The following is a 13,261-nucleotide window of genomic DNA, read 5'->3' as shown; positions in this document are numbered from 1 at the left end:
AAAAAAAAAAAAAGAAAAGAAAAACTTAAATAAAGTTGATTTTTTGGGTGGTTTTTTTTTTCTTTTTTTTTTTTTCTGAGAGAGTGGACTTTGAATTACTTCAGCATGTCGTCCTGGTGTTTTTAAGAACTCCTAAAAAACTCCTGAAAGTTTCTAGATCCTAGGACAAATTGTATCTTCTTAGGAGCAAAAGTAAATGAGGTCTTTACAAGCAGAAAAGTGTTTGTTCATATGGGACCCTGCTTTTCTGTCTAACCTGCTCTATCAGCCCCATCTCTGCAATTTTGCTCGTCTCTCAACACCTTTGTCTGATTAGTAGCTTTTGGAGATCGGGATAAAGACATCACTTGCCACGCTGCATGAGATAACAATTAATTTAACATTAAACTTATCCCCTTTCCATTCACTTTGCTTGGATCGATCTCTGTTAATTGTGTTTGCGGATGCTTTCAACACTGTGCTTTTCTTAAAAACTTAATGACACCCCGCAAGGAGGTGTAAGAGTCTAAAACGCTCCTCTTCGACTTCGACCAAAGAAACAAAGAATATAGCCCCAGCGTGCTCAGGAGACCATCTATTTTTAATCAGTTGACTTTTCATGCACTTCTGAATATATAGCATTATTTTAAAGTGGGCGACAGTCCTGTTGGGTTTGTGTTTTGGGGGTTTTTTTTGTTTGTTTGTTTTTAAAGTGCCATTTAGATCTCTCCACATTGCAGTTGTGTGACACACAAGTCACACACGCTGACTTCATATAGCTGCCGCCTCGCATCAGACTTACTTGTTTCTGCCTTTAAAGTAGTCATTTATCAGCTAAAAGGCGAGTGTATTTAGAAATGGGTGTCTTTAGGAGGGAAAGCAATCTCCCTTTCCAGGGGGAAGAAACCTGTTACAAAGCCACTTAGGCGGGTGCGCTCTTAAATGGCATTATTCCCACCCTGGGCGTTAATATTTCCCCAATACGTTTCTATTTGCACGGCTCCCCGATAATTCGGCATTTTATTTACCCGTAACTGCCCTTAGAAACTTGACTTGCACTGAAGCAGCCTGCTAATCTTATTTATTTTTTTTTTTTCTCTTTCACACAGGCATCTGTTCCTCTTGCTGACAAATGTACCATTCTGCCAAGAAAGTTTTTGAAAAAAAAACAAAACAAAACAAAACAAAAAAAAAACCCCACCAGCGTGTAATTGATGTTATCCCAAGAAAGCGCGATCTCCACCCCTCTCAGCTCTAAGCCCTTCAGGTAAAAGGAAAAAAAAAAATCTTTCAAGAATTTGTTGCCTTTTTGAGGGTTAAAACATCAGAAGACAAGCTTGTCTCGCCTTGGCCAATCAGCTCTCGGCCCTGGCAGCTATAATATAGAACTAAAGGCAGACTCCTCTCACAAGCGTCTTGCTTTGCTACCATTAAAATCAGACCCTTTTTTTGTCTCTCGATTGCTGTCTCCCGACCAAACTCCGATGTGTTCCGTTATCAGCGACCTAAAGCCAGCCATTCCAGCACCTGTCTTGCTAGGGATCGGTGGATAGTATACGATTCAGAAAGCAGACAAGGACATAGGAGGAGAGAGAGCTCTAGAGAGACAGCCAGGGATAGGCACAGAGAGCTTTGAAGTAATTGGATTCAATGGACGAAATGCTGCTGTTGACAAGAATTCTCTTGGTGGGCTTCATCTGCGCTCTTTTAGTCTCCTCTGGGCTGACTTGTGGACCAGGCAGGGGCATTGGAAAAAGGAGACACCCCAAAAAGCTGACCCCTTTAGCCTATAAGCAGTTTATTCCCAATGTGGCAGAGAAGACCCTAGGGGCCAGTGGAAGATATGAAGGGAAGATCACAAGAAACTCCGAGAGATTTAAAGAACTAACCCCAAATTACAACCCTGACATTATTTTTAAGGATGAAGAGAACACGGGAGCTGACAGACTGATGACTCAGGTAGAGCCACAGAGATACCTGTATTTGTGTTTGTTAACCTCTCTGAGCAATCCTAAAGGACGCATCTGTCTTAGTATTTTTGAAAGCCCCCCCCTTTCCCTCTCCCCCTCCTCCCCCCGCCCCTCCAAACTCGGCTAGTTTCCCCCATTGAATGTAAATACCATCTATCCAGACAAGTTAGCAGGGGCTGGAGCCGGAGCTATCTAGATTATTTGGTGGGGGAATCTGTGTGATACTTACAGTCATTACCGTGCCATGGCGTTCCCTGTAACTTGGTTAGAGATTGCTGTTTGCATTTGTCCCCAAGGATGCACTTTGATCAAACGAATTGCATACAGCTCAGAGGACCCCAAGTGTATAGTGACCGCCAGGCCACTCACTCATTATTACAAACGCAGTCCTCGGTTGCTACGCCTGCTGACTTGATTTTATATATATATATAATTTTTTTTTAATTTCATTTCTCTTTTTTTTTGCTTCATTTCATTTTAGCCTTCATTATTACTATTATTATTTTTTCTCTCGCGAGCGTATTCTAAATTTAGTAGGCATGCAGTCGTGCACTCACAAAAGGCAGCTGAAGCCGGATCGACCATTCCTCTCCTGATTCCGTATTATATAGCTCGTATTGCAATACCATCATTTGCAATTGTGCCCATCAGAGCGTAAATATATTGATATTTCTTTAAGGATGCTCGCCACCAATGCTCTGGTACTTCCATAGGGGAGGGACTTGCAACTTATCGGCATTGCATCACCTTCTGTTTTAAAAAATCTGATGGCACAAGGTTTACAACTGGGTAAATATTGGATCTCGGGTGGAATCAGATTGCGGAACCATTTTATGTAAAAAAAAAAAAAAGAGAGAGAGAGAGAGAGAGAGAAAGAGAACCTCTCCGAGAGTCACCTCATAATTATTATTCATGCTCAACAGAGAGCTCGGTGAAGTCAATTGCTCTGCCAATCCCGGAGTTTCTGAAACTACATGCAATCTAGACACTGGAAATGGGTTTCCTCCAAATATAGGTCAACAGCGCTTTTTTAATATTAATACATTTAAGCCCCACCTTCAGTGCTAGAACAGGACTCGCCTGGAAGGACTAGGCGGGGAGTGGACGCGGGGAAAGGCGGGGGGGGGGGGGGGGGGTGCGGGTGGTGGGGGGGTGGAATTTCCCAAACTCTCCCCGTTCCTCGGCCTGATTTTCCGCACGTTTGCCGGGTCTCCCGGGGGCGAGGGACCAGCGGCCGCCACCATCTCCTCCCGACCACCTTAAATCGCACCCTCCCTCCCAGCGCGGCGGCGCGCCTCCGCCCGCCGCTGCCCCGCGCAAGGGGTGCGGAGCGGCGCGCAAGCTCCGCGGCTTTCCCGTCTGTATCCTCTCCCCCGCACCCCTTCCCCCGCCTCCTCCACCCCGGCTCCGCGCCCCTTCTGCGCACCCGCGCTCCTCCGCCCCGGCGAGGCGAGTCCAGCCGCATCTCTCGCATTTTCAGCTCCACTTAACTCCCCCCTCGCGTATCGATCGCGGCTGCTCGGGTTTCACCCTTCCCTCCGCAGCCCGGCGGCGGCTCCGCGGGAGACGGGGCTCCCGCCGGGGCCTCGGCGCATCCCTCCCTGCGCGGCTGCGCCGGTGCGTGTGCGCGGCGGCGGAGCGGGGCAAGGCGCTGGGGTGGGGGGGGAGGGCGGGCGAGGAGAGCGGGGGGGAAAGGCGGCCGGGAGAGGTGGGCTGCGGGCCGGGGGGCGGCGTGCGGGCTGACCCCCGGCCCCGCGGCTCTCCCGGGGCACGCCGCGCCGGCTACGCGGCTGGCCGCGCTCTCGCTGCATTAGCTGGCAGCGTCTGAACTCCTGACCTTCTGTCAACTTCCCTCAGACGAACGAAACGAAAACAAATACTTTTTTTTTTTTTTTCCTTTCTCCTTCAGTGCTTATTGCCGTGCCTTAGACACAAAGCGCGGGGGGGGGGGGGGGGGTGGCGGTGGTGGTGGTGTGTGCTGAGGGCAGCGGGGACCGGGAGGCCGCAAGGCTGGGTACCCGGCGGCAAAGAGGGGAGCGAGGTGGGGGGAACAAGCCGGGCTCCGGCACCCCTGGGCGAGGCGGGGAGCGGGGCTGCCCCTACCCACCCTCCCCCGGGCACGGCCGGGTCCGCAGCGGCCCGAGGTGCCGTCCTGCCGCCGGCCTCCCTGCCTTGCTTTTCTCTCCCTCCCTCCCTCGGCCAGCAACCTCTCGTTAAATCCCAGCCTTTAAACGCCTGCTTCGCGAGCCCTTCAAGCATGGAGAGATCTTCCCTGAATAGAATCGTTAAACTTGCAGAATAGTTGCCGAATGCATTAGCCGCTGGTTAATATTAACTCCAGAAGGGGGGGGGGGGGGGATGTTGAAAAAAAAAAAACCGCAAACAGAGGTAGGTAAGTCAGGTTCTCAACTTTGCAGGTGACAACAGCAGTTTGCTGAAGGCTCCCCCCTTCCTCCCCCCCACCCCAGCCATTGGCTGGATCCGGGGGAGAGATAAGGAGGCCAGGTCAGTATTGATAAAGCTGGAATTTGTATGAAATAAAATAGCAATCGTGTAATGCAGGCACACAACCGGTGCGTGATGTGAGGAATTTAGAGATCAACTTGGCATTTAGGAAGCCCACCAGGTTGTTTACACTGACAGGTACCTGTTAAGTGTTTCCTTCAAGCAATTCATTTGTGAAGAGATTAGGAGCTGGCAGGAGAGGGCTTGTTGAACAACTTTGCCTCCACACAAAGCGTTAGTGGAGGCAGCCCTGCTGAGCTTCACGGTGGCTGAACAGAATTGGGCTTGATTTGTGGCACACGACCCAATGAATTAATAAATAGTCTGGGCTTCACGGCTTTTGACTCTGACAATCCAGCTCAGGCAGTATAAAAGGGAGGAAAGTCCTTTAGGAGGTCGTTTCTTCTTCTTTATTTCGCCTGAAGCCGGGAGCTGGTGCTGGCAGGGCCGGAGCGGCGGGGGTCCCCCTGCGCTGCCCGCCCCGCCGCCCGCCGCTCCGCGCCCGCTGCTCGCCTGCGCAGCGGCGGGGCAAAGACATCGCCGTGTGGCGCAGGGCTGTCGCTTTATCGGTAGCCGAGACGTTTGATCCTTCGCCCCCTCTCCCCTCGTAAATCAGTGGAGGAGCGTTTCCATCCTCTCAGGTGTGCGAGGGAGAGAGGAGGAAAAATAAATCAAACTCAGCTTCCTTGTGTTGCTGCGCTTTGCTGCCGGGAACGGTGCCGAAACCCAAACACCCGTCTCTTTCCATAAAACGGTAGGCCACAGAGTCCAAAGTGAGCTCAGGATTGCGTTTTATATCTCTCGGGGACCTGTGTATTGCTGGAATTGCTTTTTATGGCTGTTGATAGACACAGGGGAACTTTCTTGTTGAGCAACCTTGTCACGTCCCTAGAAGTGGCGTCGCCGGGATAATGGAGGGGTTTTGCCTTTCTGGGAGCTGTGAAGGGGGCCTGTGCAGTCTGTTATTGGACTTGCTGGGATCCCGCTGGGGAGAATGGTCCTGCAGAAGGCCAAGCATCCCAGTCAGGCCAGCAAAAGTGAGGGAAGAGCACCTTACTGCATCCACCCGTGGCTTTAATCCACATCGATATTTGCATCAAATGGGCCCCATGGTGTATATCCACGAGTTATTTTCCTCTCAAAAAGGGGGGGAAAAAGTTGTCAACTTGTGTATTTCCAGCTCCGTACTTTTGGCCAAATGGTTTTCAATGCTTTCGGTGCTGATTTCCTATTTCGGGGGCGGGGGGGGGGGAGGCTGCGAGTCGTTTCTCCCTGTCGCCGGCTTGTTTTATCCCTCCCCTGGCTAAGATAGGAATCCCTCCCCCCCAGACTCTGAGGGTTTCACGTAGAGCTCGTCCCCCTTTCAGGTAGAGATGCAGCCCCTCTTCCCCTCCCTCCCCCCTCATCCCGCCCGCCTCATGTCCTCCGTCCCCGCGGGCCCCCGGTGCTGCAGGGCCCAGTTTAGCCCCGAGGAAGGCCGGTGGCTCCGGAGGGGAGATGGAAAACCCTGTAGTGCTTCTCCACGGAGTTGGAAAACGTCTCACTTCACACAAAGGGTCTCCTAGCTTGCATAGCATCCCTGCTTCGCTTAACTTCCCTCCTTGGCCCTCCCTTGCTTTTCATCTTCCCACTAAGAGCTATATTATTGTATGGATTTGCTGGGCTTTGTAGGCGAGCGCGGATGTATGTTTGAAGCGGAGTGAATGCTCCCAGCCCATGCTGCTTTGAGGGCTCTAATGAGTGATGGGAGAAGGGAGCGAGAAAAAAAAAAAAAGAAAAAACAACACCACAACAAAACACCCCTCCCTCCAGCACATAAAGGCTGTTAACATGTATTGAGCCCCCTTTCAACACAGAATTAGAGCTGAAAAGACCCGGAGAGACATTCCGGGGGGGAATCCGTGACTCCGAGATACATGGCGAGTGTTTGTTCTCGGCAGAAACTTTGGTCTCGGGAAGGGGACAGGGCACTTAAAGGCAGGAATTTCCTCCGTACAGGTGGCTTTGAACCGCCACACTCACGTCCCAGCGCCGGTGATGGGGCGGGGGGGGGTGTCTCCCTGTCCCTGCGGCAGACGCCGGAGGACGGGGCTGCTCCGTTCCGGTGGGCCTTCGTGGTGTTTCGCCCCCTCTTCCTTCCGTGTCCCCATGTTTCACCCTCCTCCTCCTCCTCACCTGCCTCCCCATCCCTCCCTGGCAGCGGGGGAGAAGACGCTCAGCCCTGACTCGGTCCATCTTGCGGCGCGTTTTGGGGGAGGGGGGAACCTGCCACCGCTTTGGCTGGGGAGGGAGGGCAGGATGCGGCCCTGGGGGGGGTAGGTGGTGAAGGGGGGTCTTCCCCTGTCTGCAGCACCCCCCGCAATGCTCCCTTCCCCGTGTGCCCGTATCCCCGCAGCGCTGCAAGGACAAGCTGAACGCCCTGGCGATCTCGGTGATGAACCAGTGGCCCGGGGTGAAGCTGCGGGTGACCGAGGGCTGGGACGAGGACGGCCACCACTCCGAGGAGTCCCTGCACTACGAGGGCCGCGCCGTGGACATCACCACCTCGGACCGGGACCGCAGCAAGTACGGCATGCTGGCCCGCCTGGCCGTCGAGGCCGGCTTCGACTGGGTCTACTACGAATCCAAGGCGCACATCCACTGCTCCGTCAAAGCAGGTAAGGCGGGCAGCCCGCCCAAGGACACGTCGGGTTGTGGGGGGACAGCCCCAGGTCACGGCTCAGCCCCCCAGAGCCTTCCCCGCCCTGCCCGGTGCCGCCCGGCTCCCTTCTCCCCGTCCCCGCAGGGTCCCCATCCCTGCCCGCCCCGTCGGGGCTCCTCCGGGGATGCGGAGCGGAGCCCCCGAGGGCTCAGTCTACCTCTCCCCCCGCCCCCCCCCCGCCTCTTAGCGATCCCGCCGGCGCAGGGGTGGGGGAAAGGAAGGAGAGGGGGGAAAAATAGGGGGTGGAAAAGCCCAGCCAGCTGCAGCACTTTTTGACAGCACCTTTCTCTGGGTGATTTGCTTGCCCAGCCTCCCCACCAGCGCTGCGCCGCAGCCACACACCCTTCTCCTCCCCCCGTGGGATTCGATGCTTTCCCCATCTAAAGAGCATGTTCAACACAAACACTAGTGGCCGTCTCCAGCCGCCCCGCTGGCTGCACGCCTTACTCGCGATCGCTAATCTCCGAGTGGGAGCCGGCCAGGAAAATAAATAAGGAACGTGGTCCCCTGCCTTCTTCAGCGGTAGCCGCTAGGAAATTCCCAGATAGGGATACACATACATAAAATTTTTTTCCCTCCCCTGTGCTTACAACGCCACACGCTGTCTCAACCCGGGAACAGCTCGCAAGAAATCCCCGACTCGCCGAGTTAATTTTCTTGACACTTGACACTTTTTTGGGGGAGCAAAACGGTTGGCAAGTGCCACCCCACCACCACCACCACCTGTCTGTACGGCAGCTACAGCGCTTTTTAACAGCATCCTCTAGGCCAGCAGCCCACTGGAAGTGTCAAGAAACACTTGGTTGCAAAAGAGAATAATGGGCTGTCTTTAAACATAGCCGTTTGCTTCGAAACCAGCAGCCCCACAGCGGCAAAACTGGCCTGGCCTGGCCATGCCTGAACTGTAAGAGGGATTCATCCCACCACTCCCGCCCGAAGCTCCCCAGGGGCTGAGCCGAGGTAGCACCTCTCCCGGCCCATTCGGGCTTTGTCCTGAGTGCCCGCTACTGCTTTTGTTCAGCTCCCTGGTCCTTTCTAGCCCAAAAGAGGCCCTGCAAAGCTGTCAGCCGCGCGGTGATATGAAACATCCCTTTCAATAGCAAAGATGGGCTTTAGAGAGCAAGGTGTCCGATTGTGGCGCACGGTGACCTTAGCCCGAGCGCACCCCTTAATCCACCCCCACGGGTATTTCATAGGAGAGGAGCAACCCCAAGCTGCTCATTGAGATTCGGCACACACGGACTCGGGGGCAATATTTAGAGTGTGTCAGGCGGGGTCGTGTGACTGTACTACGCGGGCTGACAGGGAGCAGGCTTGAATTCCACCCGCTCAGCCTGATTTCAAACTGTCCAAACCTCGTTTCATGACAGAGCATCTTATGAGAAGATTAAACCCCATAAAGCCAGGCAGGAAGATTCTTTATCTAGATCTCTGTTTGCAAAAAGTATGATCCCGGAGACTGGAATGCAAAGAAGAGTTCCCCCAAGGCCTGAATTATTGTCACCAGGACAGAGGAGGGAGAGGCAGGGGTGGTAAAAGGGACATTGATAATGCGCTACAGCAAGTATTTAGAGCAAGCTTCTACATTTAAAATTCAAATACACATCTTGAGTGCCTTGGAAAAGTGGCTCTGCTGTGCAAATAGTGCTTGGAAGGTCCTGGGTTTTTTGGAGAGTATGTGTGTGAATTGGCACATAGGGTTTCTGCACCTGAACAAATAGGGAGGGGGAGAAAAGGGGGGGAAGAAGCTGGGAAAAAAATGGAAGTGTCCTCTCTTCCAAGAGTGTCTGCATTTATTACATGAATCAGAATGACAATGCTGATCCTTTATTGGATTTTAATTAGAGAACCCAAACAAGCGCTGCTCAAAGAAGCAGATTTTCACACCTCTGCCAATTCACTGGCATGTTTGTAGAGCTGCTACACTACTAGATCTATTCATCAAGTCCCTGAATATGCAAACAAAGCTCAAGCCAGACCTTTACCGCCGGCTTGTAGGAAGGTGTAGTTTGCTAGCGGAGGGCTCCACACAAAGCACATAGCTTGTTTGTTGCCATGTCCTCCCTGAAGAGGCCTTGGAGATCTCGCTGCTTCATTTCTGAAGAAGTGATAAAGTCGTTAGCAAATCAATAACGGTCTAATTTTTGCCTTTCCTGTCCTTCCTGAGAAAGTCATTAGGAGACGCTCTGAGGATTTATTTAAATCATAAGAGCTTCACTACCAGCCACAGAGGCAAAATATAAAACCTGACCACCTTTAGGAGATAAATCACCAGGACTCTAAACTGGTATAGGGAGTAACTGGGAGAGACCAGGGGAGGGCAAGGGAAGCATGTGGAATGTCAACAGCTGTAGAAAAGACACTTGCTACCATGACATACCGTGGGCTACAACCCAATATATACAAAATCAGAGGTTTTAGGAACACCCCAGAGTCCCTCGGTTAAGTCAGAAACCAGCCTGGAGAAAGGCAGAGATCCTCCACCGCCCTACACGTTGCTGAACTTCCAGAAAGGTATTTGCAAGAGAGACTTAAAAGTCTTGGCACCATTTCTGCTCTCTTTAAACCTGTGATTATTCCTCTTGGGAGCACCGGAAAGCAGCAGCAGAGCCACAGCATTTAGTAGCTAAATTCTGAGTCACTCCGAGAGCAGGAGGAGGTGAAGGAGGGATGTGCTTGGGTCTGGCACAGGCATGGGGCTGCCCAGGGACCATGCGCCCTGGGACAGGGAACAGCATCCTCCTTCCAGTGGGGTGGGAGAGGCGTTTTTTTTGGAAAGAGGAGTGAACTGGAATTCTGGGGATGCCAGGTAGTGATGTATGCCCCACACACCCAGAGGGTGATGTATGCCCCAGCAGCCGCCGTGCGAAGCAGGAGGGCTGGAGTGCTGGGGGGCAGCATAGGGTCATACACAGGCTGGTGGAGCGGGGCTCAGAAAATCCAGGCTGTTGCTTTCCAGTGGGGCAATGGGCAAATCCGTGTGCTCCTCGGGGCAAAGCCTCCTCCAGCTCTCTACTCTTTGTTGCCCTACATGGGCTCCTTGAGTAAGAGCTATGTGGGGACCCAAAGCATTGTGAGCAGAGACACTTGCCTAGAGGAGGTGAAACCTTATCCCAGCAGAACCACTCATCTTTGAAAGCCTGCGAGTTATCCAACATCAGGTGTTGGGTGCAGTTTGCAAGTGGGAAGCTCTTCCAGAAGAGATTTATAGAATCATAGAATGGTTTGGGTTGGAAGGGACCTTAAAGGGCATCTCGTTCCAACCCCCCTGCCATGGGCAGGGACATCTCCCACTAGACCAGGCTGCTCAAAGCCCCATCCAGCCTGGCCTTGAACACCTCCAGGGATGGGGCATCCACAGCTTCTCTCGGCAACCTGTTCCAGTGTCTCACCACCCTCGCAGTAAAGAATTTCTTCCTAATATCTAACCTAAGTCTACCTTCTTTCAGTTTAAAACCATTACGCCGTGTCCTATCATTACACTCCCTGATAAAGAGTCCCTCCCCATACTTCCTATAGTCCCCTTTACTGGAAGGGGTTATAAGGTCTCCTCGGAGCTTTCTCTTCTCCAGGCTGAACAACCCTAACTCTCAGCCATTCTTCATAAGAGAGGTGCTCCAACCCTCTGATTGTCTTCTTGGCCCTCCTCTGGACTTGGTCCAACAGGTCCATGTCCTGGAACAGCTTTTTCAGGGAAAACATTTTGGCCCATTTCCTCAATGAGACAAAGGGCCCCTGTAACTCCTAACCCAGAGTGAGATGCACCAGAAGAAATCTGGAAGGGGGACTCTCCCTTGACCCATTAAGTGCAAAAGGGGCAAGTTCATAGATGAGGATGGAGGAATTTCAGTGGGGAGCAAGGCCACATCCTGCACTTGTGCCTCTTGGGGGGGTCTGGGCTGCCAGGGAAGCGGCACATGTCCCCATACCCCCATGCCCCAGCCTGGTGGGTGACCCCACTAACCTCTCTGTGCCTCTCTCCTTGCACAGAAAACTCGGTGGCGGCCAAATCGGGGGGTTGCTTCCCTGGCTCGGCCACGGTGCACCTGGAGCAAGGCGGCACCAAGCTGGTGAAGGACCTGAGCCCCGGGGACCGGGTGCTGGCGGCCGACGCAGAGGGCCGGCTGCTCTACAGCGACTTCCTCACCTTCCTCGACCGGGAGGACGGCTCCCACAAGCTCTTCTATGTCATCGAGACACGGCAGCCCCGGGCCCGGCTGTTGCTGACAGCCGCCCACCTCCTCTTCGTGGCCCCCCAACACAACCAGTCGCAGGAGGGGACCCCCAGCAGCCAGGCGCTCTTCGCCAGCCGCGTACGGCCGGGCCAACGGGTCTACGTGTTGGGCGAGGGTGGGCGGCAGCTGCTGCCGGCGGCCGTGCACAGCGTCTCGCTGCGGGAGGAGGCTTCGGGGGCGTACGCCCCGCTCACCGCCCAGGGCACCATCCTCATCAACCGGGTGCTGGCCTCCTGCTACGCCGTCATCGAGGAGCACAGCTGGGCGCACTGGGCGTTCGCTCCCTTCCGCCTGCTCCAGGGGATGCTGGCCGCCCTCTGCCCCTCCGCAGGGGGGGCTCCGGAGGGTGCCCCCGCCTCCCCCGGCATCCACTGGTACTCTCGCCTCCTCTACCGCATCGGCAGCTGGGTGCTGGATAGTGACTCTCTGCACCCGCTGGGCATGGTGGTGCCATCCAGCTGAGAGCATCCCGCACTGCCCCGGCCACCCGCCGGCCACCGAGGGAGAGACAGAGACACAGAGAGAGAGAGAGAGAGAGAGAGAGAAAGAGAGAGAAAAAAAGAGAGAAAGGAGAAAAAAAAAGGAAAAAAAAAAAAAGAAAAGAAAAACCTAAACGAAAAAAAAATTACATATTTTTAAAAGAGAGCACGGATTAAGACTTAAAAATAATAATAATAAAATAATAATAATTAAGTAGGACAGTCCAAAGTAGACTTTAAGGGAAACAAAGACCCCGGGATGTTCTGTTCTGTTTAGTTTATAAATATATATATATTTTTATTTGTTCTTTTGTTTTGTTGTTTTGTTTGTTGTTTTATTATTTTTTTCCTCCTCTCCTGGATATTTATTTCTTTGGTATTTTGAATAGATGTTTTAAATGATATGAACCGGACCTTCAAGAGCCTTAAATAGTTTCTTTGATAATTTATTATCATGTGAACTGTACTCACAGGGGAAAAAATTATTTTGTGAGGCCAAGCAAAACTGCGCAGAGTCTATTTTTCTACATGTCACGTGTGTCCTGACTTTCAGAAAGCAAAATTCTGTACTTTCCCATCTCTCCATGACATTGCTCCTTCATTTCAGCAAGCCTAAAAATCAAGCAAGCAAACAAACAAATACACAACAACAAAAAAAAAAAGACAAACTTCATGGGGGTCCGTAAATTATATTTTTATACACAGAATTGTAAATTAGATTTTTTTGAGAGATCAATACTTAACTGAATCACATTTCGTTTTTTGAAATAGTGTAAAATATGAGAATATATTATTTTAATTTAAATAGTTTCAAATGTAATGTCATTTCCTGTATTGTTTTCCATGTTTTGCTTTGTAAAAACACCATTTGGCCACGTTCATGGAAGTCAAGACTGTTACACAAACTTTTTATTTGCAAAACCGTAAGAAACTTTGTTATTTTTAACTTCAAAAAAAAAATTTATTAGAAAATAATATTTTTTAAAAAGCGCACATGGCGGCAATTCTGTGACGATGGAGATGGTAGTTTGTACAGAGGGGAGAAAAGGATGTTTTGCATTAATAAATTGAGAAATAACTGCTGTAAATTTACTAAAATGTATTTTTGAATATTTTGTAATAGTTTTAATAGTTTTATAGAAATAAAATGTGCCATGCACAGTCTGGTTAGTATATAATAACTAAGAGTTCCTGGTGCATCCCATTTTTTTTTTTTCCTTTTTGCTTATTGATTTAGGAAACATGATGCCTAAAGGAGTGCCCGTTATTTTGTTTAGATGTGTTGCTTATAACTTTTAATTTTGGAACTTTAATTAGGGAAATGAATCCATCACACCTGCGCGTAACCTGGAATCTCTTGTACTAACAGTAGAACCTCACTTATTTGCACGA

General features: G+C 51.5%; 1 protein-coding gene across 1 annotated transcript; it reads left to right on the top strand.

Moving 5' to 3' along the window:
• The first annotated feature begins 573 nt into the window (after positions 1-573).
• SHH (sonic hedgehog signaling molecule) lies at positions 574-13,025 on the top strand. The gene is made up of 3 exons (XM_074574125.1): positions 574-1,938; positions 6,850-7,111; positions 11,146-13,025. The coding sequence occupies exons 1-3, from the start codon at positions 1,630-1,632 to the stop codon at positions 11,850-11,852; spliced, it is 1,278 nt and encodes a 425-aa protein (XP_074430226.1). The 5' UTR covers positions 574-1,629; the 3' UTR covers positions 11,853-13,025.
• The last annotated feature ends 236 nt before the right edge of the window (positions 13,026-13,261 follow it).

This window comes from Larus michahellis, chromosome 2, assembly GCF_964199755.1.
Source record: "Larus michahellis chromosome 2, bLarMic1.1, whole genome shotgun sequence".
Classification (NCBI taxonomy): domain Eukaryota; kingdom Metazoa; phylum Chordata; class Aves; order Charadriiformes; family Laridae; genus Larus; species Larus michahellis.
This window is presented reverse-complemented; position numbering and strand designations above follow the sequence as displayed.